Raw genomic sequence first — 23218 nt, 5'->3', positions numbered from 1 at the left:
GGGGCTTGGCGGGGACGCAGGGGTCAGATGACCCTCTGGGATGGGGACGGGCGCGCCCGGGCTGCTATTCCGGGGCTCAAATCGTGACCACCTATTTATAGTGCTGGGGGGGGGGCGGGGGGAGCCTTGGCCCGCCCCACACGGGCAGCAGCGAGGCTGTCCTGCGGCAATGTCAAGGCGGCCGCGGCGGCGGCGGCGGCAGCGGCGGCGTCACGGCTGCTGCAGGCTGCCGGCACCTGTCACGGCTGCCGGAGGAGACAGAGGGGCCGCAGCCCCGCAGGGACCCCAGCGCCAGCGGGCACTGTGCGAGGCGAGGACGACGTGGCCGGCCAGATGGGCAGCACCATGGAGCCCCCCGGGGGCGGGTACCTGCACCTCGGCGCTGTGACGTCCCCCGTGGGCACGGCCCGCGTACTGCAGCTGGCCTTTGGCTGCACCACCTTCAGCTTGGTGGCCCACCGGGGCGGCTTCGCGGGCGTCCAGGGCACCTTCTGCGTGGCCGCTTGGGGCTTCTGCTTTGCCCTCTCGGGCCTCGTGGTGGCCTGTGAGTTCACCCGGCTCCACAGCTGCCTGCACCTCTCCTGGGGCAACTTCACGGCGGCCTTCGCCATGCTGGCCACGCTGCTGTCGGCCACGGCCGCCGTCATCTACCCGCTGTACTTCACCCGGCTGGAGTGCCCGCCCGAGCCCGCGGGCTGCGCCGCCCGGGACTTCCGCCTGGCAGCCAGCGTCTTCGCCGGGCTCCTCTTCCTGGCCTACGCCGCGGAGGTAGCCCTGACCCGGGCCCGGCCGGGCCAGGTGGCCAGCTACATGGCCACGGTGTCAGGGCTCCTCAAGATCGTCCAGGCCTTCGTGGCCTGCATCATCTTTGGGGCACTGGTCTACGACAGCCGCTACGGGCGCTACGTGGCCACCCAGTGGTGCGTGGCCGTCTACAGCCTGTGCTTCCTGGCCACGGTGGCCGTGGTGGTCCTGAGCGTGACGGGCCACACGGGGGGCCTGGGCTGCCCCTTCGACCGCCTGGTGGTGGTCTACACCTTCCTGGCCGTGCTCCTCTACCTCAGTGCCGCGGTCATCTGGCCCGTCTTCTGTTTCGACCCCAAGTACGGTGAGCCCGGACGGCCCCCTGACTGCCCCAGAGGCGGCTGCTTCTGGGACAGCCAGCTGGTGGTGGCCACCTTCACCTACGTCAACCTGCTCCTCTACGTCGCCGACCTCGCCTACTCCCAGAGGATCCGCTTCGTGCCCCCCCTGTAGCCCTGTGGGCAGCAGTCCACCCACCTGTGCTCCCCAGGGACTCCCGGCACCTCGGGGGGTGGCCCGGGTGAACCCAGACCCCCAAGGAGCAGGCTGGAGGGAGGCAGGCAGGACAGGTGCTCCTGGACCTCGGGCAGTGCTCCGCAGCTAGGCTTGGGGAGGAGGAGGGAGGGAAGACAGACGGGCTGGCAGCCCTGAGCAGGACATAGGCGAGGATCCTCCCCGAGATAGCTCCCAGCCCTCTCTGTCTCTTTCTATCTCCATCTCTCTCTCTGTCTCCCTCTCTCCATTTCCTGGCTTTCCCTGGCTCAGTGCTACCCACTGTAACACAAGAAGCCTTTGAAGTAGGTGCTGTGGTGACCCACTTTAGAGATGGGGACACTGAGGCTAGGATTTTGGAGGCAGCCTCACGTGCACGTCAGCGTCTGGAGATCACACTCAGGCTGTGTGACCTAAGCAGAGTTGGAAAGGGGACAATTCCTGCAGGTCTGGGAAGGGGATGGAAAGGAGCCCAGGAGAGGGTCAGAGCTGGACCAGCAGAGGGACAAGGGGACCTGGCTCCTGTAGACTTGAGGGAAGGGTCCCCAGAGCCCTGGAAGGAGGCTGTCTCAGCAGGGCCCTGCTGGGGAGTCAGTGTGCACCACCTCAAAGAGAAGGAGCCAGGACTTGGGGCCCCACCTTGCCCACCTCCACGCGGTCATAACAAGGACAAGGGCCACGGTGTGGTCACACAAGGCAGCCTCAGAGGCACCACAATGAGCACAGAATGCTGGGGGGCGGGGGGCGGGGAGGTGGGTCCCCACCCAGGGAGGGAGTGCCCGCCGGGCGCTCACCATCAGCCCCGGGAATCAGCTTCTGCAGAGCTTGCGGGGGGGGGGGGGGGTTGGGGGAGCCCAGGGAGGCTAGTCTGGAACCGCTGGGGGAGGGCCCAGCCCCACGGCCACAGCGCCTGGGCCCCAGGTCCCTCCCTGGTACTCCCAGGCCCATGACCTCCACTCAAGTATCCGTTCACCTGGCCGCTGACCACCAGAGCCCATCGGGACTGTCACCCTCCACGCTCTAGCCAGCTTCTCCTGCTCAAGAGCCCAGACGGGGCCACCCCAGAGTACAGCAGCCCCTTGGCCCAGCGAGGGGTCTAGGGCCTCGAGCAGGAAATAAACGCCAATGTTGACCCGCATCCTGGCTCTGGTTAGCAGTCTCTGCCCAGGGGACAATGGCCAAGGGCACCTCCTGGGCCATCCCGCCAACGTGAGTCGGAAGAAGGGCTGAAACTAGGCTTGACTGAGGGAGGACGTGGCCGGGGGACAGCCTCTTGGGGAAGAAGCAGGCAGTGTCCTCCTCCTCAGTGGGCAGTGGGAGGGGTGAGGGTGCCGCCAAGATCGTCTCCCCCCTCCCGGTGGGGCTCCGGGTCACACCGCCCACACCGCTGCCGGGGGCTGCCAGGGGCACAGCCTTGGGCAGAGGGGCGGCTGTGCCGGGGCAGCCGAGCCCGAGCAGCTTCTAGGCGGGCTTCCCAGGGTTCCCTTGCGCTGGCACCGGCACAGTGTGAGACAGACGGCTGACAGGACAGGGGCCCTTCACCTGGAGGGGCGGGTGTTAGGGCTCAACGGAGATCCTCAAAGGGGCCAGGAGCCTCTGTGTCCTGGAGTGTCCTGACGGCCCCCACGGGCTGAGGGAGAGTGAGGGAGAGTGGGGGCTAGATGGTACCCTCTAGGGTACATCTCCAGGCGACAAAGGAACATGGGGGCCACGTCCTTCCTGGCCCACAGGGAGGCCTGGACACCGACCAGTCTTCCCTCCTCTTCTAGCCACACTTCAGAAATGGTCATCTGTCGCCAACTCCCCAATTTCCTCAGTGCCCAGGGGCCTTGTGCCCCCAGGGCACCACCCACCCTCAATTGCAAAGGTCCTGAGAGGGAGACAGAGGCGGGGAGGGATCCAGGACTCAGCATAAGCATGGCGAGTCCCCCAGGAGGAGCCTTGGGATGTTCTCCCAAGAGTCCCCCCCCGGGGCAAGAGGACTTTCTCATGTTGGAGGAGGGAGTTATTTGTTTTTATCACTTGAAAAACAGTACTTTCCAAAGGAGGGGGTTCTGTCCTTTGATTATACAGTCAGGCAAAACTCAGCGGGACTGCTGGGTTTTCTGTGTATGGGTTTGAGTCTGGGCCACCCCCAGACAGTCCACGGGGGACAAGAGGAGTGGGCTCAAGGGGCAGATGTCGGTGGGCGGGAGTCAGGGGCACGTGGGTCCTGAGGTAGGGGTTCCGGGGGGTCAGAGGTGTGGTGGGCATGGAGCCTGGGGGCGCCGACTGGGGAAGGGCTCCTTACGACGGCCCCTCCCTCAGAGGGTGAGGGCTAAATGCCCAGATGCAGGCGTGCGGAGGAGGCCAGGAAGTCCACCTCGCACACACGGTCAGCACACAGTGGTCTGGTGGCGTTATCGTCAGTCATCGCTCTGTCAACAAGAGCTCACAGCCCTGCTTCCGAGGCACCACATCGGGTGATGCTGAAATCAGGTTTTAGAGCAATCTGTCACCATTGAAGATACAGAACTGAAAAAATAGAGCAGCTCACCCCTTCCCCGGGGCTGGGGGCAAGGACGGATTGTCAATGATTATAACTTCTTTTATTCGTTTGTTTTTTTAGAGGGAGAGAAAGCTGGGGAGGGGGGCAGAGACAGAGAGAGGGAGAGAGAGAATCTTAGGCAGGCTCCATGCTCAGTGGGGAACCTGATGTGGGGCTCAATCCCTAGGATCATGACCTGAGCTGAAATCAAGAGTCGGACGCTCACCCGACTGAGCCACCCAGACGCCCCAACGATGATGACTTCTTACTTTGCCCTTAACTCTACTGCTAAGACCCTGGACTATCCTGAAACCCAAATGCAAACTCAACTCGGATGAGTTCTGAGCGAGTCCTCAGGGGAAAAATGACTCGTTCTTCCAAATGCAGGGCCAAAGATGTCAGGATTTCAGGTGACCAGATGTCAGGAGACATGGGGGTGCTCCATGGGAGCTGGGCGAACACTATGGGGTCTCATCTTCTATTTACTGGTTTATCACCACCCACCCGAAGCACCTGTTTGGAGCGGTTTACGTGGTAACTGGTCTATGGCTTCTGTCACCCCAGAGCCCTAGAGAAGACTCCCAGAGAAAACCCCAGTTGGGAAGAAGAGGGTCTGGATGTCAAAGGGGATTGACCTAGACCTCCCAGGTGCCCCTTAATTTTAAGAGCCCAAAAAGGCTTAGGCTATCCTTTCCAGTTTCCAAGCCTCTTGGTACATAGAGAAATTTTTACCCTTTTTTTTTTTAAGTTTATTTATTTTGAGAGAGAGAGAGAATGAGCAGGGGAGGGGCAAAGAGAGGGGGCACAGTGGATCAGAAGCGGGCTCTGGGTTGCCAGCAGAGAGCCTGATACCGGCCTCGAACCCACAAACCACGAGACCATGACCTGAGCCATAGTCAGACGCTTAACCAAGCGCCCCTACAATAAAAATATTTTAAAGCGACAAAATACACTATCAAAATTGTATGCTTTAAATGTTTCCATCTTGCAAATTGTTTTCAACTCTCCCACAGAACAAAAAACAAAAACAAAAAACAAAAACCAGGACAAAAAAAAATCCCTAAGCAAACAAGCAAAACTGTCACACGGTTGGGCGTCTCCAAACAGGATGATCCAGTAGCAGCGATCAGCCGCCGCGCCACTAAGACACCAGCCTGGCGTGCCCGAGCTCGCGTGGTCCACCCAGGCCCCGCGTGCAGAGCTTCCGGCCGGGCGGTCCCGGCGCCCCAGGCCCCACGCGCAATCGGGGGCGCGCAGACCCGGCGCGCAGGGACCTCGCGGGGTGGGCGGGGGCGGGGCGCGGGGCAAGCGGCTGATGCAACCGCCCCTCGGCGCCTCCCGCGCCCCTCGATTGGCCGGCGTCTGGCGGCCGCGCTGCCGATTGGCTGCAGCTGCGGAGGCGGGGCCGGCGGGGCCCGGGTGCCGCGTGGCGGGCGCGGTTCTGGGGAGCCGGGAGACCTGTGCGGGGTAACTGGGTGAGCGCACGCTGGGCTGGGGTCCTGCGGGGGCGGCGGTGCAGGGAGGGGCTGCGCATCCGCACACCGGCTCGAGGAAGGGGAGGGGTAGCTCGGACGTGGGGAGCTTCCGGGCCCGATCCGTCGCCCCCCGCCCCTCTCCGACCCCTTCCGGAGGTCGGCGCGCCCCTCCCTGTCTCCTTGGTCCGAGACCCGCGGGAGCAGGTCGGAAACGGCACCGTGGGCAGGGAGACTGGAGCAGTTACCACGTCGGGGCTGCCGGGCAGCAGAGGGGAAAGTTGGACCAGCTGGGATGGAGGGGTGGGGAGGGGAATGGGCGCAGGGCCAGCGGCCCAGTGGCCAAGCCTGGCACTGCACACCTAACTTCTTCTTGCTCTGGATCCTGCCCCATCTCGCCCCGCAGCTGCCCCTGTGTATCCGGTGCCAGCTGCGAGGGCTGTGGGCGGGGCCTGCGTCCAGCATGAGCGTGGGCTTTATCGGGGCGGGCCAGCTGGCCTTCGCCTTGGCCAAGGGCTTCACAGCAGCAGGTAGGCTCCTCAGCCCGGAGGGCCCCTTGTGCAGGGGGCGGGTGAAGGCAGGGGTTTGAGTCCTGTGGGAAGTGGCAGCCTTGGGGTGTCTGGGGTGGCTCAGGGATTGCTGTTTTGCCCTGAGCGGTGGGATTTCCACTTTCCTTCCTGGGAATGTGAGGGAGGGAGGCCGGGCCAGGCCTTGAGGAAGGACCTCTGTTCCCCGCAGGCATCCTGGCTGCCCACAAGATAATGGCCAGCTCCCCAGACATGGACCTGGCCACAGTTTCTGCCCTCAGGGTAGGTGCAGGGTGGAGGGGGTCAGGGAGGCAGTCGCTGAAGGGGCTAGTCAGTGCGTCTGGGCAGCCTTGACCCTAAGGGCCAGGGGTGGAGGTCCCCGCGGGAGACACCATGCCACCACCACCCCCCCACCCCCTCCCGTGCTCATGAGAGAAGAGCCTTGGGGGGAGCATGTCACGGACCCTGCCTCCTGGCCTGCGGATAGCCCCTCTTGCTTAGCTCTTGGGACCCAGGTGTCGCTGGTGGGGAGGGCGTGCTGGTCTGGAAAGGGGTTCGCCAAGGGGCCTCCACAGGGACTGCGGGGGCCAGAGGGTGGGGGCCAGGTCAGACACATCTGGGGACTGAATACGTTGGCTCCAGATCCAAGGGTGGGGTGGGCTCCAGGCTCGAGACTTCCCACCCGGACGCCTGGGGGATGGCAGCCCGAGGCAGGGTGGGTCAGGGCTGTGGCAGGGATGCGGCACCCCTCTTCTGTTTGCACAGGGGACCTGTTCCGGGGCCGAGTGCTTCTTGCACTTTGGGGCGGGAAGGGCGGCTGGGGGCCGGCAGAGCTCCACGCCCTGAGCCCTCGACCCTGGCCGTCTACATTCTCAGCAGCGTCTGTGCTGTTCTCTACGTGGGGCTTGGGGAGGACACTGGGGGGGGGGGGCAGGCTGAGCCCACGTCTGCACTCCCCGCAGAAGATGGGCGTGAACCTGACGTCCCACAACAAGGAGACCGTGAGGCACAGTGACGTGCTCTTCCTGGCCGTGAAGCCGCACATCATCCCCTTCATCCTGGATGAGATTGGCACCGACGTTGAAGATCGGCACATCGTGGTGTCGTGCGCGGCTGGTGTCACCATCAGCTCCATCGAGAAGGTGGGCCTGTGGGTCCAGGCCGGTGGGATCTGCAGAGCGGGTGGAGGCGGATGCTGCCCGGTGGTCAGGAGCTCTGGCTGTGAAACGGGCGCACTGGCCCGGCCCCCGGGGAGAGTGGGGACACGCTACTTGCGTGAGCGCGTTCACACACCCTGCTGGGTGGGATGGACCCACAGCCGGTTTCTCCTCCAGAAGCTGACGGCGTTCCGGCCAGCCCCTAAAGTCATCCGCTGCATGACCAATACACCTGTCGTGGTGCGGGAGGGGGCCACCGTGTACGCCACGGGCACCCACGCCCAGGTGGAAGACGGCAGGCTCCTGGAGCAGCTCATGAGTAGTGTGGGCTTCTGCACCGAGGTGGAGGAGGACCTAATCGATGCTGTCACGGGGCTCAGTGGCAGCGGCCCAGCCTATGTGAGGCCTGGGGATGGGTGGCAACTGGTGGCGGTGGGCAGTGCGGGGACCTCGGGGCACATCCTCCCTACTCCTCCCTGCTCGGTTGCCGTGGGCAGAGCTGCTGGACCCACTGTTGCCTGGAGGAGAAGGAGGAAAGGGCTAGGGCGGAGGTTCAGGCGCCTTCTCCCTGCAGGCGTTCACAGCCCTGGAGGCCCTGGCCGACGGCGGCGTGAAGATGGGGCTTCCGCGGCGCCTGGCCATCCGCCTCGGGGCCCAGGCTCTGCTGGTCAGTGTTTTCCTTGACGCTTTGTGGGGGCCACTCCTTGCCAGGCCCGATGCTGTCGCCCCCAGGCGGGTGGGTGGAGAGTGGACGTGCGGGGGGGCCGGGGGCAGGGGTGCCCCCCGCGGCAACCAGCTGTCTCTCTGGCTGCAGGGAGCCTCCAAGATGCTCCTGGACTCAGAAAAGCACCCTGGCCAGCTCAAGGACAACGTCTGCTCTCCCGGTGGGGCCACCATCCATGCCCTGCACGTGCTGGAGAGCGGGGGTTTCCGTTCGCTCCTCATCAATGCCGTGGAGGCCTCCTGCACCCGCACACGGTGGGCCCCCGCCGCCGCCGCCTACTCGGGGCTGCGCGCCCCGGCACAGGAGCCCCCGCACGCTGTGCTCAGCCATCGCTCAGCGGATGCTTATCGAGGCCTGGCGGCGGCGCCCCTCACCATCCATTGTCCTGTGAGGACGGGCTGCCCTCGGCGCCTGCACTCCGCTCCCCACAGTCTCCCCACTGCGGCCCTCAGACCGGGGGGGCGGGGGGGATCGCGTCCAAGCCGGGGAGGCAGGCCTGGGGGAACCGGAGGGGATCCCTGGGGGTCTGACAACACCTTCCTCCCGAGCTCCTCCTCCTGGGGAGATTAAGCAAGTTAGACGGCAGGACGGGCCCAGGATGTGCCTCTGTGCGCTGGCACCGGCTCGGTGAGACCAGGAAGGAAATCAGAGAGGAGGGCGGCAGGGTTAGTATCTTGGCTTGGAGCCATTGTCCCTAGTCTGGATCTGCCGGATGGACAGGCATCCCTCTCACATCCCTGCCAGCCACGGCCGAAACCCAGAACTTCTCCAGGCGCCACAACACGACGGCAGAGCTGGGATGCAGCCCCCCCCGCCCCGCCCCAGCCTTCAGGGGATACAGATGAGGCACACGTCCCACACTTGGGGCACGATGGGCTGGGGTCTGGGTGCTGTTAGTGGATCCGGTGACCCTGAGCTGATCTGAAGGAGGGGTGAGGGAGGCAGATGGCCATCTGGCAGAGGGGTGGCTGGTGGAGGGAACCGTGGGTGCGAAGGCCGCGAGGTGGGTGTGACTGTCCAGCAGAGCCGGGGAGGCAGGCGTTCGTCTTCCCTGGGGGACGGTCGGGCTCAGGCGGGAGACAGAGCCTCGGACCTAACCCTCCCCACTGCCTCCTCAGGGAGCTGCAGTCCATGGCTGACCAGGAGAAGGTCTCACCGGCCTCCATCAAGAAGACCATCTTGGACAAGGTGAAGCTGGAGTCTGCTCCAGGGTCCTCGCTGGCCCCTTCCGGCCACTCCAAGCTGCCGCCCCACAGCCTGGCCCCGGCAGGCAAGAGGAACTGAGGTGCCGGACAAGCCCGCGCTGCTCTCCCCTCCTCTTCCCTCCTGGGCCTGGAACCCTGAGGCTGTGTGTTCTTAGCCCCAGGCCTCAGTGTGTCACCGCAGGGGCCTGCCACCCACGACTCTGGTCAGCTCGGGGGTCAGCTGGGGTTGTAACCCGGGATGGGGCACATCACTTCCCAGTGGGAATCTCCAGTCACTGAGGGCTTCCTCCCCAGAACAGAGCTGGATTCTCCAACCTCAGCCTACCTTTCCTTTGCCCCCACACCGGGTCAGGATCACTTCCTCTGGAGCTCGGGAGGCCTGAGCTAACTCCCCATGGTCAGCTGGCTTGGGGCCTGGCCCCTCGCTGAGTACAAAGGTCAAGTCCCCCTCCCCCGCCCCACACCCCCGACTCCCGTGAAGGCCCAGCCAAGGAGAGAACTTCGTCCCACTCCTGCCCCTGCCCGACCTCCACTTGGGGGGATGCCTCGTCCTCCGTGTGAGAAGGACCAGAGGGTTCAGTCCAGGGAGCGGGACCACTGCCCCTTATCTCCGTTTGGCATTTGAGAAAAGGGCTCTTCGATAGTCCCGACCGTTAAGGCCCCTGTCTCCCATTCCTGACCCAACTTACAAGCCTGTCACTTCTCTCCTGACCTTCTAGGTTAAATACATTGGTTTCCAAGTCAGTGCCTTGATTCTACCTCTGTCACCATGTGTGGAGGGAAGGCCCCAGCTGCCCTAGAGGGTCCTTGTTGGGTGTAGTCTTAGAGGCCATCAGCAGCCCACAGGTCCTGGAGCCCTATTTTTGCACGGCCTTCTGGCTCGGGCAGGGGGTGGGGCAGGGGGTGGGGGGGCTGGGTCTCCCAGTCAGCAGTGGTGGAGGGAGCTTCTGGGGAAGAGTGTACTGCTTTGGGCCCCCATCGCGAGGGTTGTGGCCAGAGGCCGGCACCGAAGGCTGGGCTTGGCGGGCCCTGCTCTGGGAGGGGCGCCGGCCTCTGCACCCTCCACATCTCCCAGCGTAGCAGGGGGCACATGTCTCAACCCACGCTGGCAGGGGCAGGTGAGGAAGGAGCCCCCTGCAGAGGTATGTCGGGCTCTCCAGAGAAACAGGACTAGTAGATGTATATACATCTGGGCCTGGAATGCCTGCGGGTCCCTCCTAAGGTGTGAGCCCCATCATAGGCCCTGTGTGTGCAGGGGTGGGCAGTGAGCGCCCAGAATCACCCCTTCCCTGACAGCACCTTGGCACCCTCCCCCGGGGAAAAAGATGTTCTCAGAAGAGATGGTGCCACAGGCCTGCCCAGGACCAAAGCTGGTCCCCAGCTAATCCCTTCAAGTCAAGGCCAGTGTCGCTGGGCGTCTGCTGTGTGTTAGACACCGGCCAATACGACGAGGGGCAGTGCTGCCCCCCACCCCCCGCCCCGTGCTGTGGGCCTGAGGAAAGTGAGCTGGTGAGTCTGAAGAGGGGAAGAGGCACATCGCGGCCTAGGAGGAGGCACAGGGGTCCAGACGAGCTTTGCAGGGAGGCTTTACTCTGACCCACGAAGAATGTGCTGGGTTCCAGCAGGCAGGACTCGTGAGCCTTCCATCTGTGGTTCTCCATCAAGCCAGAGTTCCACAGGTGGGGAAGCAGGAAGGGCAAATGAGCCTGAGGGAGGGGAGTGGCCTGGGCAGGAAGGCTGCGGAGGCGGGTGAGGCCCCGAGGGTCCTGTGGGGACACGTGTCCAGGGAAGCCGTTGTAAGCGGGAGCACACTGTGGAGGGGAGCGGGGACGTGTTGTACATGCGTCAGAGCAGGTCAGGGAGACGGACGGGCTTCAAGGGCCAGGGGCCCACAAGTGCCAGGTGGGAAGCATTGCGGTCCTGCGATGAGTCCAAGCAGGAGCCTTGACAGGGGTCTCAGTGGCTGAAGGTCAGTCTGGCGTACCTTCCTGGCCCCCGTCACTGCTAGCTCTGACACCCACCACGCCCTGGGCCTCCCCACATGGGGCAGAGGCTGGAATGAATTTACTGTCCTTTGCCCAATGGGCCAGGTGAGCCCTGGTGGCAGAGCCACCTCCCTCTGCTTGACCCAGCTTCTGCCTCAGTTTCCTAACTGCAACTCCGCCCTGGGCTCCTGCCTGCCCGGATGGGGCCTTTGCCCTGCTCCTCTCTGCCCTTCCTTTCCTGTACCAGGCTGACTCCTGCCCAACTGGGCTCAGGCTCCAGAACAAACAGGTCAGCAGCCCTTGGCCAGGCAGAGAAGGGAGACGTCCATCCTAGAAGGGCCCTGGTGAGGGCCCATCTCCCTACCTGGACACCAGTGGCAGCAGGGCCGGTCAGTCTGGGTTTGGACACCAGCCACATCCCATATGCCCGGGGCCTCCTCCAAGTGTCAGGTTGGGGCCTGCTGAACTCCAGAAGAAGCCAGTGAGGTCTAAGATCTGCCCACGGAGGGTTCAACCTGGAGGGGGGCTGTGGGGCTGGAGGACATGGGGTGTGGGGTGGGGGGGGTGGTGCCAGCATTCAGCTGCTGCAGGAAGCAATGTACTGAGGCCCAGAGAGGGCCAGGCCAGGCCAGACCAGAGAGCCAGGTCTAAGCGTCTGCCCCCTAGCGGCAGATCTGGAAGCTGGTCAAGGTGGTGCCGCGTGGACCAGCAGGGACGCTGAAGCCTGGGCCTGTTCCTTTGCAGTATCACTCCCCGGCAAGGCTGTAGTGCTATTCCCGGGGGACAGATGTCCTGCACCGTGGGTGGCAGTCAGCCAGACTTCTGACAGGTGGGAGCAAGCACGCACTCTCTTGGGGCCTTTAGCTGGACCCTAGTACAGGTGCTGGGGGCTTGGCTATCTTGATCGTTTCAACAGGGCACCTCCTCTCCCTCGGTGGCCTCTCCCAGACATGCAAACAAACCCCCTATCGGTTATTCTGCAGGTGGTCAGGACACTTTTCCACATACTCCCCCATATTCCTGAAGAGTCTGGGAGGGGGGCAGCAAAGAGTCTGCGTTGTCTCCCGGAGCATTGACCTCCCAGGGCCGTAGAGCTGACCCCCATCCCATGGCCAGAGGGCTGACCTCAGGACCCAGGGCCATCTCTGTGGGAAGCATCCCTGACATCCACACTGTCACCGGCCTCCAGATGAGTTGGGCCCCGATTCGCTTCCCGACCTCTCTGATGGCCCTGGGTGGGTGCATCCCCATGCCTGCTTGTCCCTCTTCCAAGACAGAAGAGGTGGCTGGGTGTGTTCCCAGTGGGGAGGAGGAGGAGGGGACTCCTTGCTCACTTGGTGAGAAGGAGCAGAACGCGAATGACTGATAAATCAGCCTCTCCGTCACCTCCCACGTGTCAATGGCAGCCAGACTCCCTCCCATGAGGACTGGGGAGTCAGGGGTGTGGGAAGACGAGTGGGGATTAGCCAGCGAGCTTCCACCCATGGTGACCCCCAGCCCCAGGCCAATCACCGGTGTTTCCTGATGGCATCGTGGTTCTGGCGTGAGCTGGGTGGCACCAAGTCAACCCCGTGTGGCCTGCCAGGGCCCTGCTGCGTGGACTGGCTCTTAAGGTCCAACAGTAGCTCAGACCCCACATCCCTGCCAAGTGGGACCAGGAGAACGGCGCTGACATCCGGTGGTGAGGAGGCTGGAGGAGCTGGAGCCCACAGGACTGCATTCTTATCCTCAGGGGCAAGCCTTTGTTGTTCTGTGGATTGAGTTGGCTTTAAGTCACACCCCTGGGGCGCCTGGCTCGCTCAGTCAGTACAGCCTGCAATCTTGGGGGTGTGAGTTCGAGCTCCACGATGGGTGTAAAGATTAAAAATATAATCTCAAGGCCCTGCAGTATGTGAGATTCCAGTGGAGCCCAGTACAATGTCACGCCCTGCCCTTAAAGAGCAGCTTGGATTAAGACAACCACGCCCAAACCTGCAACGCTGGTGACAAGGCCCTGTGGGATTCAGAGAGGTTACTGGAGGCAGGCAGGGGGTGCTGTGGTGCCCTTCTGCCCCCAGCTTTGGGGGCCTCCTCGAGTGGCCTTCGTCAGTGGCACTGAGTTCCCGTGAAGCCCCGGCCACCTGTCCCTCACTCCTCCCTCTGCCAGCTGAGTCCCACTGACCCGCCTGGCGGGGTGAGTCACCCTTCCTGACTCTACACACGAGAAAGGAAATCCAGAACTTGGAAGTGGAAATGGGATGGATCCCTCCAATTTCCCCTCTTGCCCTGGGTTGCCTCGTTCTCTGGGAATTTTGAACAGCAGCGAGAAGTCCTTAGAGAAAAGGCAGGCGCAGCCACGGACTCCTGTGAGCTGAGCTCCAGGCAGATGTGGATGGAACGGGAAAGGAGCAGTTGGTGCACCAACTACTCCACACTTGTTTACGGGGCACCCACTCCTGGGCTGCCTGACTGCCCGGCGCTCGGTGTGGGGTCTCGGGCGTTGGGTGAAGCCAGACCACCCTCCCCGCAGGATCCTGGAGGCGGCCTTGAACACGCCTCAGTTTGCCTCCTGGACAAGACTGTCGGGTCCTCCGTGAACCAGGCCGCGGCTACCTGGCAGGGCGGAGGTCGGCTCGCAATTAGGCGAGGTCATGCCTGCAAGGGCCCGCCAGGCAGCCTGGGAAGCCCCGCGAGGACCCTCCTGGCGATGCCCCGGGACCGCAGGTCCGCACGGGTCCCCCGGGCCAGGAAGGCGGCGGGACAGTCCCACGAGGCTCCCCGCTCGAAGGCCGGAGCCTGGCCCGCGGAGGTGCGCGCGCCCGGGGCCAGTCCCGCGAGACCCCGCCGGGGCAGGACGGCGGCGGCATCGCCGGGGCGACAGCTCCGGGCGCGCAGGCGCAGTGCAGGCGCGTCCCGCCGCGGCGGCCGCCGCCGCCGCCGCCGCCGCCGCCGCTCCTTCCCCTTTAAGCCCCGGCCGGCCGCGTCGCCGCTTCATGAATGGAGCCCACGTGACCAAACATCATGTGACGTCTGTGGAGCGGCGGCGGCGGCGGCGGCGGCGGATCCCGAGCCTGATCCGGCCCGGCCTTCCCAGCGCGCTCGGCCCGGCCCGCGCAGGCGGCGAGCCCCCACCCCGGGCCCGGAGCCCCCGCGCGGCCTCGGAGCGCCCCCCGCCCCGCCCGCCCCGGCCTCGGCCCGCCCGGGCCCGCAGTGTGGTGGGTGAGTGCGGCGGCGGGCCGGGCGGGGGGCTCCGGGCCCGGGGTGGGGGCGGGCGGGGCCGCGGCTCCTCCTGGAGGGCCGGGGGCGGCGCGGGCCGCGCGCTCCCGGCTTCGGGTTTGCCCCGCGCCCTGCTGGCGGCCCGTGCCTCGATTTCCCCGCGGCTCAGAAGCAGCTCCCGGCCCTCGCGCCGGGGCTGCTGGGGGTGGGCCGCGGGGGCCGGAGGAGGGCGGGGCGGGGCGTACGCGGGGCTCGCTCGGCGGAGCCCGGGGCGTCCCGGTGGGAGGGGCGGCCGCGGTGGCGGGAGGAAAGGGTGGGGTCGAGCGGGGCGCCTAGGGCTCCGCGGAAGAGCCTCTGGGCCCCGGTTCTCGCTGCTGATTCATCAGGTGTCTGTGTCCGCCCGCCCGGGCGCGGGGGTCCTCGGCGGGCCGGGGCGGGTGGGGGGTAGGGGGCGGCACGTGGCGGGGCCGGGAAGACCCTGCCCGCGGCGGCTTCGCTCCGTCACACGCGTTGCCAGAGCCCAGAGGGAGACTTGCTGAGTCATCAGCATGAGGTCACTCGATGCTCGTTCTGATGTCTGGGGGGGATTTGAGCAAGGGGCCTGGGGTCTAAGGGGCCGGGAGATAGGCGCAGGAGGGAAACTGGGGAAGGGCCCAGGCCCAGGGACTGGGGCACCGGTTCAAGTTCGGGCTGGCATGCGAGTTGAGGGAGGAGCGGGTGAGGAGACGGTGGAGGGGCCTCGGGGGAGGTTTTCTTCCCCCGGCAGAACGTGAAGCCCCTGGCCTGCCCGTCCCCTCCCCTCCCAGGCATTCTCTTCTCAGGCAGCTGGTCCCTGACCAGCGTCTGGGACAGTTCCCCAAACTGGGAAATAGTTCTCTGAGTGAGAGGAGGGGAGGAGCTTAGGGGGGCCGTGCTTGCCAGGCTGGGAAGCAGGCTTTCCCTGTGACTGGTCTGGTTGGCTAGGCTGGGCAGCCCCTGGGCGGGGAAGAAAGAGAGGAATACACCCTGGCCAGAGAGGGAGTCAGTGGGAGAAAGAGGGGTGCCTTTACTCAAGTCCTGGAGGGCAGTGGACAGGGCAGGGACAAGCAGGTGCAGCTGTACCAGGAAACTGCCAATGAGAGGAAGCGGCAGGACTTTGACATCTGGGGAGTGAGGTGTCTGGTGAGCAGGCCCTGCCCCTTTGCACAGCCTGGCTTTGGGGTTTGGGTCAAAGCTGCAGGTGGTGGTGGCTTTGAGGGTGCCCAGCCTTTGGGGCACAGCAGGTGGGCTGGTGTGGAAGGCATGGAGTGGAAGAATGCGGTTCCCAGTCACCCCAAAATTGTCCTACTTGAGATTGGGGCTCAGTGTCGAGCAGGTGTAGTAAAGATTGTGGCCCTGATGGATGTTGGGCCTCTTGGGGGGGGGGGGGACAGCCTGAGGGTGGTGTGGCCTGGGCCACCTTTCCTAAATGTATGGGTGCTTCCTGGCCTCCAGGGCGGGGGGTGTTTTGTCTAGATCAGAGCTGAACCTAGGGGTTCATGGCTAGGTCAGGCCGCCTTGTGGTTTGTTTTCAGGGACACCCCCTGCCCCCAACACACACACACACACACACACACACACACACACACACACACACACACATACACACACACACAGAGGCAGCTTTGTGTAACACTTCAGCTCATCTTTTGGCTGGAATTTCTTCCTACCTTAGGAAAATGCAGATTCCTGAAGGGGTATTTCTGTAAGTCTTGTCATTATTTATGCTTAGGTGGAAATGAAGTTTGAAACTTTTTTCAGAATCGCTTTCAGTGGCTGAGAGATTTTGGAGAAGGTGGTTCTGAAGGGCAGGGCGGGAGTAAGGCTAGGCTAGGTTGGGGCCACGCCTGTTGGGGACATTTGGACACTAGAGTTTGCAGGCCACCAAAAGGAGCAGGGGCGGGCTGTCTTGCCTCCTGCCGAGTGTCCACATCCTAGAGTTCGGGCCCGGGTAAAGGGGACGGAACTCTCGGAACCTGTTTTCCCATCCCAACCGGCTCTCAGCCTGGGTGGGTGGCGCAGGGTACCTTGGTGGTTTCAGGCCCTGGGGACTGCCCGGGTCCTCTCCCCAGGGTGGCCCGGCCTCTGGGGGAGTTGAGTTGGGAAGGATGACCAGGCCCCAGCTCTGGACCGGCCCTTGATGGGGAGGAGAGGAAGCTTCTCCTCAGTCCCGTCTCTGGGATACTCCCCGTCTGGCTTCTGGAGGTGGCCTGAGCTATCCCTAGCCATCTGTGTCCAAAGGCTGTCTCTGTCACATCTGTGTGTGTCCCCCGGTGGACAGAGGCCGGGCCAGGGGGCTGAGGCCCCGGCTTTGCAGAGGCCTGCCCCTCCCCCACAGCACGCACACGCACACGCACCTTTGACTGGGAGGCGAGCGGCTGTGCTTGTGCTGAGTTCAGGCCTTCTGCGGAGGGCGAAATCTGTCGAGGAGGCACATTTCAGCTCCCAGCCGCCACGCTCGGCACTTTTCTGTGTGATCTCTTCAGGAAGTCACCGTCGTGCTCAGCATTTGGAGGGGAGGGAGCACGGCGAGTGGGAGAAGCTGGTGGCAGGCCTTTTCCTTCAGGCTGACAGTGGTTGGACCCAGGGCGGTGTCCTTGCACCCTGATTCAGACTCAATACTGGGGGCGCCCCTCTGGCTCTGCCATGAGGGCTCGGCTTCCAGGGTGGGTTGGGGGCCCTGAGGCTCTTCTGACCTCCAGTTCCTATCTTTTCCATCCTCTGCTCTGGAACATCCCGTGAGACGCCAGCCTCAGGGCCTGAGAGCCCGGATGCCCTGGCTGTGATGAGGCACCACCTGGGGCAAGGCTGGGTGAGGCGGGGGCTCCACCCTGGAGCCAACTGCACCTCCACCCCCCTCCCAGCCCATGCTTTATCTCCCCGGTGGGGTAAGAGACCTCTCCTGCGGCAGGGAAACTGCAGTCTGGCTTAGCCCTCCAGCCACGTCTGACGTCTTTTTCTGCGTCTAACCTGGAGAGCAGGGGGCTAGGGGTGGGTGGGGGGGGGGTTGGCTGAGCCAGAATTGCCAGGATTAGGTGCACAGAAATGTTCTTGGCAGGGCTTCAGGAAGCAGAAAGTGAGGGCAGAGTGTGGGAGGGGCAACTGAGTGGGTGCCGGGCGGGGGCTTCGGTCCAGCCCCCCAGCCCTCTTGTTTTTGTCCCCTGCACTGTGGGCAGTGACCTCAGGTGGGGGGGCTGGAAGGGGCTGAGCAGGCCCCTGCGTGGCTAACCGGGCACTCTTATGAAACAGCGAGGATGGGGTGGGGCAGGGGCGCAAGATGCTGCAATCTGAGGCCACAGGAAGGTTGCTTCATCGGCAGCGGAGGTGGGCTGTGTGCGGCCCGCGCTGGAGTGCCTGCCACCTGGAGGGGTGGGGGGGCTCCCACCAGTGCTGGAAAGAGTTGAGCTGTTCAGAGTGAAAAGTCTGTGGGAGATTCAGGGCTCTCCTGCATTTTCCTCTTGGCCTGAGTCCCCACTGGCTCCTAAGCCTTCGTGGGGGCAGGGCCAGCTGAGGGGAGGTGGCTGCAGCAGGTAGGACCCTGGCGTACACGTGTGCGTGTGCGGGGTCGCCGGCCCCAGCCCTACCTGCCGTTGGCCAGGCTGGCCTTCCTGGCCCAGCGGTGCTCTGCTCAGGCTCCGGGTCCCCTGGGGCTGTGTTGGCTGGCTGGCAGCCTTGGGGAGTGCCAGGCCAGGCCGGTGAGGGAGCAGGAGCGGGAGCAATGTGCTGAGTCAGCGTGACTGGGCAGGAACAGCCGTGCTCTGGGACGCACACTGGGGTTATTTTTAAAGCTCCCGGCTTCCTTCTAGGCTGGCCCCTCCTGCATCCTCTCAACTCTTCCCAAGCCCCTTTTCCTGGTCTCTGCCTTTCTAACAGCGCCTCGGTTCCCCTTTCCCGCCTCAGACCTGCTGGGTTCTCTAGGGACAAGGGGGACGGGGAACAGCCTAGCCAAAGGGTGGCGGGTGGTCCTCGGGGTATTGGGGACGGTCAGCTGAGAGGCGAGGCTTGGGGGGGGGGGCGGGCGGCTGGGCCTCTCCCCCAGGCTCTGTATGGACTGGGGAGGGAAAGCGGGGTGTTCTCCAGGGTCCTGACCTCTGCTCCCTGTTTCGCAGAGTGCCTGCGTGCTGTGCCCCCGGGTTATGACGACCCCCAATAAAGGAAACAAGGCCTTGAAGGTGAGCAGCGGGGTGGATGGAGTCCTGAGGCAGGGGTGCCTCCAGGGTGGGCGGTCCCCCGCTCAGCCTTGACCCCGTGCACTGCCCTGCCCCCAGGTGAAGCGGGAGCCAGGTGAGAATGGCACCAGCCTGACTGATGAGGAGCTGGTGACCATGTCGGTGCGGGAGCTGAACCAGCACCTGCGGGGCCTGTCCAAGGAGGAGATCATCCAGCTGAAGCAGCGCCGGCGCACGCTCAAGAACCGCGGCTACGCCGCCAGCTGCCGCGTGAAGCGGGTGACCCAGAAGGAGGAGCTGGAGAAGCAGAAGGCGGAGCTGCAGCAGGAGGTGGAGAAGCTGGCCTCGGAGAACGCCAGCATGAAGCTGGAGCTCGACGCCCTGCGCTCCAAGTACGAGGCCCTGCAGAACTTCGCCAGGACGGTGGCCCGCAGTCCCGTGGCACCGGCCCGGGGCCCCCTCGCGGCCGGCTTGGGGCCCCTCGTCCCTGGCAAGGTGGCTGCCACCAGCGTCATCACGATAGTAAAGTCCAAGACGGACGCCCGATCGTAGGGACGCGCGCTTGCCCGGGCGGGTCTGCAAGGGGCCATTAGGCGCATGGCGAGTTTGGCAGCCCTGTCCCCTTCTTCCTCCTCTCCTCCTCTTCCTCTCCTGCCTCCTCCCTTCCCTGCAAAGCACAACCTGCACCCCGGGGCGCCGGGCTGAGCCCCTTTGATCTCGTCGTTGTCATCGTGTGTCTTGTACGTTGGGATTGGTCAGTTCGGCGGTGACGTGGGGTTGCCTCGGCCCCCTTTGTACCAAGGCCGTGCAGGCTGGGAGTCCAGAGTTGGCCCTGTGGCAACAGAGAAAGATCGGATGAGCTCTCTGGGGCTCGCGGTTCTGAGTAGGGAGGGCTGCTGTCCGCTCCTGGGTGGCCCACAGGCCCCGACAGCTGCTGCCTGGCAGGGGGCTGTGATTCACTCTCAGCGTGGCCAGCAGGCATAGATGGGCTCTGCTCCTAAGAGTAGGGTGTCCTTGGGGGCCCTGGATGGGCCTGGATGGGCGGGCCACCAGCCTGGGCGCTACGGCCGCTGGGAGGGACGGGGCGTTATATGGCTTTGGGCCAGGGCCCACGGCGCTCAAGCCTGACGCATTGCACTGAACAAGACCAAATCACTGGTTGTGAACATTCGTGAAGGGTGTGTCCAGTGTCCTGCGACGGGTCCCGTGTCACTGTTTACATGACCTATCTGTGTGGTTACGTGGCCCTTTATTTAAAAGAGAGGAGTTCCTTTTACGAAGTTATTAAATTATATGTTTAAAAGCTAAAGAAAAAAAAGAGCTGCAGAGTATTTATAAAACTGTCTTTTTAAAAAAAAAAACAAGCAAGAACATTTGACCATATATATGGAAAAGGGAAGAAAGTATAATAGAAACTTTGCTAGTTTAACAAAAGAAAAAAAAAACAAACAAAAAAAATCCCTTTCTTGTAAACTTATGGACAAGTCTTTGTGGCTGTTGGAGTTTAGTTTTTATATACACAGAGTTATCAGACGTTATTTATAAAACTTAGTTTTAAAAAAGACAAAAAAAAAAAAAAAAAAAAGAAAAGCCAAGCTGTGGGCGACCACAAGGCGCATCCTGGCGCCCTCTTTGCTATCTCTCTTGCAATTGTACCGAAAGTGACTTACTCCTTTGCCCTTCCTGCTTCCGTCTCTTGCCGGTGCCGTGGTGTCGTCCGTGCCTGGTGAGGTCTTGTGCAGCGTCACGTGCTGGTGCTTCTGGTGACCTTTGACCTGTGGGTGTCACTTCTTGTGTCTGTTATTCCTGTGTTTGTTTTTTGGATTTGGTTGTGTGTTTGCTTCTGCCAGCTTGCCGGCCCGGACTGGGGCGCTGGGCGACTCCCGCTCCGGCAGAACGCGGGAATCTCCCCAGCAGCCCAGCCCCCCCCCCGCCTCTGCCTCGGTGCCTGACCCGGGACCCCAGAGGAGCAGATTGGGGGCTCTGCCGCTCCCACCCCTGCACAGCCTTGGCTTCGCATGTCTGTCCTAGGCTTGGGCTGATCCAATGGCCGGGTAGGTAAAACTGGGGGCCATTCCACACGGCGCCCCTTGCCTCCATGCCCACCGCCTCTGGCCAGGGGTGGCAGATTTGCAGGGACCAAGGAGTCACTAGGGTACCCCCGGGTGTCTTCCTTCTGGCCTCTGGTCAACGTGCTTGGGCTCTGGCCTCCGACCCCAGCTTTGTTCCTGTGGGCTGCACGGGGGCCTCATCGGGACCCGTGGAGCCCACGTGGGGGTCGCGAGGCCTGCTGCCCACGTGTCCTGGCAGTGCTGCTGTGCTGTGAAGTGGAGCTTCCCAGGCAAAACCAGGTGGTTTGAGGACTCACCTGGGGCGGCCCCTTCACCCTGCCCATGAGCCTGGGGGCGGGGCGGGGGGGGGGTGTCTCCGCCGGTGCCAGACAAGGGCTCCAGTGCCCAGGGCCGGGTCCTATCTCTCACCTGACTGGGCTCTGGGCCTTCTTTCGCCTCTGGGATCTGTGTCTTCCAGGGATGCGCTGCTCAGCTCAAGGGGTGCTCCTCTGCGGGGCTGAGCCTACCTTCCCGTGGCCCCTCGGCAGAGGCAGCCAGTCTTCCAGACTGGGCTTGGGAAGCTCCTCGGAGGCCTCCTGCGGTGCCTGCCCTCAAGAGGCTACTGCCCCATCTCTGGCCACATGGGCCTTGGCTCCTCTGGGGGCCCCAAACCCCTGTAAAGCACAGAAGTGTGGGCTGGCGAAAAGAAACACTGTGCGGCCTCGCAGGGTGTGACCTCGTGGGCTGCAGGGAGGATTTTCATCCCAGAGTCTGACCCCAGTGTGCCCGTGGGGTAGGAGCAGGGGCACGCTGTCAATTTCTGTCATGTTAATGGGCTTGGCCCTAGAGGCTCAGTCATTCCCGGTTGTACCCGGGTCAGCCTGCGATGGAGATTTTGACTGTTGGCTCTCAATACTTAGTGGCTTCCTGCCCCTCCTTGCTGTCTGGCTTTGTCTACCTAGGGTCTAGATGAAAGTTGTTGACGTTGGTTGTAGCAGCAGTGAGCTGGAATCGCGTCATAAGAATCACTGAAGAGGGGTCACGTCCATGTTCTCCATATCCGCTTACGGTCCCGACACTTTCGTCCTTGCTGGGAGGTAGTTGTCCATCTGCAGGCTGGAGACGTGGAGAGGAGAGAAGGGAGGTGGGTTTGGAAGTCCAGAGGCGGGTTGGAGGGTGGACACAGACGGAAGAGAAATTGCAGGTCCTTGGCTTAGGTATTGGAAGAAGCTTCTGGAATTACTGAGGCCATGCTTCCCTTCGGAGTTTTTGGATTTGGAGCAGCTGTTCCTCGGGTCTGGGAGTACATCCTGTTCCCATCAAGCCAGCCCCACGGGGCCGCTCTGCACGCTGCCCTTTCCCCCCTCCCCTTGGTTTCTTGACAGTAGAGCCTGTGTCCACATGTGACTGGTTGGTGTCTTTCTGATTCTTGTCAATTCAGTTTTCCTACTGTGAGGGTGTTGTGTTCTTTTTATCCTCGACTTTTCTGACACAGCGAATCGAGGGCTTTGGCTGAGGCCAAATCTCCCAAACTGGTCCGCTAAGTAAACCATGACATGTACCTTCCTTCCCATCGGACCTGAGCCCTACTCCCCCCTCATCCCGACACAGACACTCAGATTTCAGAGGAGAACCCTGTGGGAACAGGTCAGCTCCTGCCCTGAGTGTGGCCCCAGGGAGACTTCCCTATGGCCCTGGCTGCTGTTCTGGGCGGCACCGCTGTTTGTAAAGGTGGGAAGACACGGCTGCTCGGCCGTGTGGTGTGCTGGTTTCTGCCGGATACCAGGTCTCCCCGGAGGCTTTTCTGCCCTTGGTCCAGGCTTCAGGTCTGTGTGCACAACCCTGCCCGTCAGCAACAGCTTCTATGGTCAGTTCCTGGGCCCACAGCTCTGATCAGCTGTAGCCTGCTTTCGGATGGCTGGTCAAGCCCCCTCCTGTCCCTGTGGCCTCCCTTTCAGAGGTGGCCAGTTGGCTAAAGCTCCCATCCACAGCTGGGAAGCCCAAGCCACAGCCTGCAGCACCGTTTCCGCTCTGGGATCTTGTAAGTTACTTTTTTAGGCTGTGGTTTGGTGAAAGGAACCAACACAGTAACGATTTTTTTTTTCCCCAGAAGCCACTGAATAATTCTTTTTGGCGCGTTTTTGCCTTCCTGTTGGCTGTCTAGTTTTGGAGCAGGTGGGGAGAGTGGAGGACACACAGAGGCAGGGGTGTGCCCTGGAGACTGATGGCCTGTCCTGCTTCTGGCCTGTGTGTGTTGTGCGTGGGCTGTACCTTTGGGCCGGTCACGCACATTTCCACCCCACGCTGGAACAGCAGCCTTGGTACGTGGGTGTCTGGTGAGCTGGAGTGTTAGAAGAGTGTGCCCCTGATGGACTGCGAGGGGGCGGCCCCTCCAGCACCCTCGTGTCCCAGCCCCTTCCTTCTCCCCATCCCCTCAATTTGCTACTCCCTGAAGCCTTTAACCAAACGGGAGTGGGTACAGAAAGCCTTCTCCTGGCATCTTAGGGCAACAGGACAAGGGCTGCCCAGTGCGTCCAGCTCTGGTGCTCTCCTGGCGCTGAGAGGCTGGGTCCAAGCGGAGTTGGTCAGACCCTGCCTGTCCTGCCTAGGGCTGAAACCAGGGGGAGGTGGTGGTACCCTGGGACCTGCCGGGGCAGGCAGGGGTTGTGGAAGATCCAGGTGAGGAGGGGCCTCCCTGGGGCGGGCTGTGGCCTCAGCGCTCACCCCGCCCTGTGCAGTATTTATTGCTAAATTATTGTCCAGGGGGGGCGGCACTGGGCCGGACCCCGGGTATTTATTGCTGTACATAGTGTATGTTTGTGATATATAAGGTTTTCTTTATTTTGTATATGATCAATAAACACCTTTTAAAGAGACCGTCAGGTGCTTCCT

General features: G+C 62.9%; 3 protein-coding genes across 8 annotated transcripts; all 3 read left to right on the top strand.

Moving 5' to 3' along the window:
• Window positions 1-333: 333 nt before the first annotated feature.
• On the top strand, window positions 334-1257 carry MYADML2 (myeloid associated differentiation marker like 2). Its single transcript, XM_047834024.1, has one exon. It carries the CDS (start codon window positions 334-336, stop codon window positions 1255-1257), a length of 924 nt encoding a protein of 307 aa, XP_047689980.1.
• A 3947-nt stretch (window positions 1258-5204) lies between these two features.
• Window positions 5205-9653, top strand: PYCR1 (pyrroline-5-carboxylate reductase 1). The gene is made up of 8 exons (XM_047834059.1): window positions 5205-5298; window positions 5702-5825; window positions 6034-6104; window positions 6785-6964; window positions 7157-7378; window positions 7554-7646; window positions 7794-7957; window positions 8822-9653. Exons 2-8 carry the CDS (start codon window positions 5759-5761, stop codon window positions 8985-8987), a joined length of 963 nt encoding a protein of 320 aa, XP_047690015.1. The 5' UTR covers window positions 5205-5298; window positions 5702-5758; the 3' UTR covers window positions 8988-9653.
• Window positions 9654-13917: 4264 nt separating this feature from the next.
• MAFG (MAF bZIP transcription factor G) lies at window positions 13918-23202 on the top strand. Of its 6 annotated transcripts, none has more exons than XM_047832856.1 (3): window positions 13918-14087; window positions 18216-18278; window positions 18375-23202. In XM_047832856.1, the coding sequence occupies exons 2-3, from the start codon at window positions 18243-18245 to the stop codon at window positions 18825-18827; spliced, it is 489 nt and encodes a 162-aa protein (XP_047688812.1). In that variant the 5' UTR covers window positions 13918-14087; window positions 18216-18242; the 3' UTR covers window positions 18828-23202. The 6 variants fall into 6 exon arrangements, with proteins under 6 accessions (XP_047688812.1, XP_047688809.1, XP_047688810.1 ...); XM_047832853.1 differs by having other exon boundaries at window positions 13918-14091; XM_047832854.1 differs by lacking the exon at window positions 13918-14087 and adding an exon at window positions 14412-14474.
• Window positions 23203-23218: the final 16 nt, after the last annotated feature.

This window comes from Prionailurus viverrinus, chromosome E1, assembly GCF_022837055.1.
Source record: "Prionailurus viverrinus isolate Anna chromosome E1, UM_Priviv_1.0, whole genome shotgun sequence".
NCBI lineage: Eukaryota > Metazoa > Chordata > Mammalia > Carnivora > Felidae > Prionailurus > Prionailurus viverrinus.
The sequence above is the reverse complement of the archived record's forward strand: the minus strand, read 5'-3'. Positions and strand labels throughout refer to the sequence as shown.

Excerpts from the sequence above, each read along its gene's own strand:
- MYADML2 (XM_047834024.1), top strand. The coding sequence starts at position 334 with ATGGGCAGCACCATGGAGCCCCCCGGGGGCGGGTACCTGCACCTCGGC.
- PYCR1 (XM_047834059.1), top strand. The coding sequence starts at position 5,759 with ATGAGCGTGGGCTTTATCGGGGCGGGCCAGCTGGCCTTCGCCTTGGCC. Across the intron at positions 7,379-7,553 it reads GTGGCAGCGGCCCAGCCTAT|GCGTTCACAGCCCTGGAGGC; the intron begins GTGAGGCCTGGG and ends TTCTCCCTGCAG. Across the intron at positions 7,647-7,793 it reads TCGGGGCCCAGGCTCTGCTG|GGAGCCTCCAAGATGCTCCT; the intron begins GTCAGTGTTTTC and ends CTCTGGCTGCAG.
- MAFG (XM_047832856.1), top strand. The coding sequence starts at position 18,243 with ATGACGACCCCCAATAAAGGAAACAAGGCCTTGAAG. Across the intron at positions 18,279-18,374 it reads AAGGAAACAAGGCCTTGAAG|GTGAAGCGGGAGCCAGGTGA; the intron begins GTGAGCAGCGGG and ends CCCTGCCCCCAG.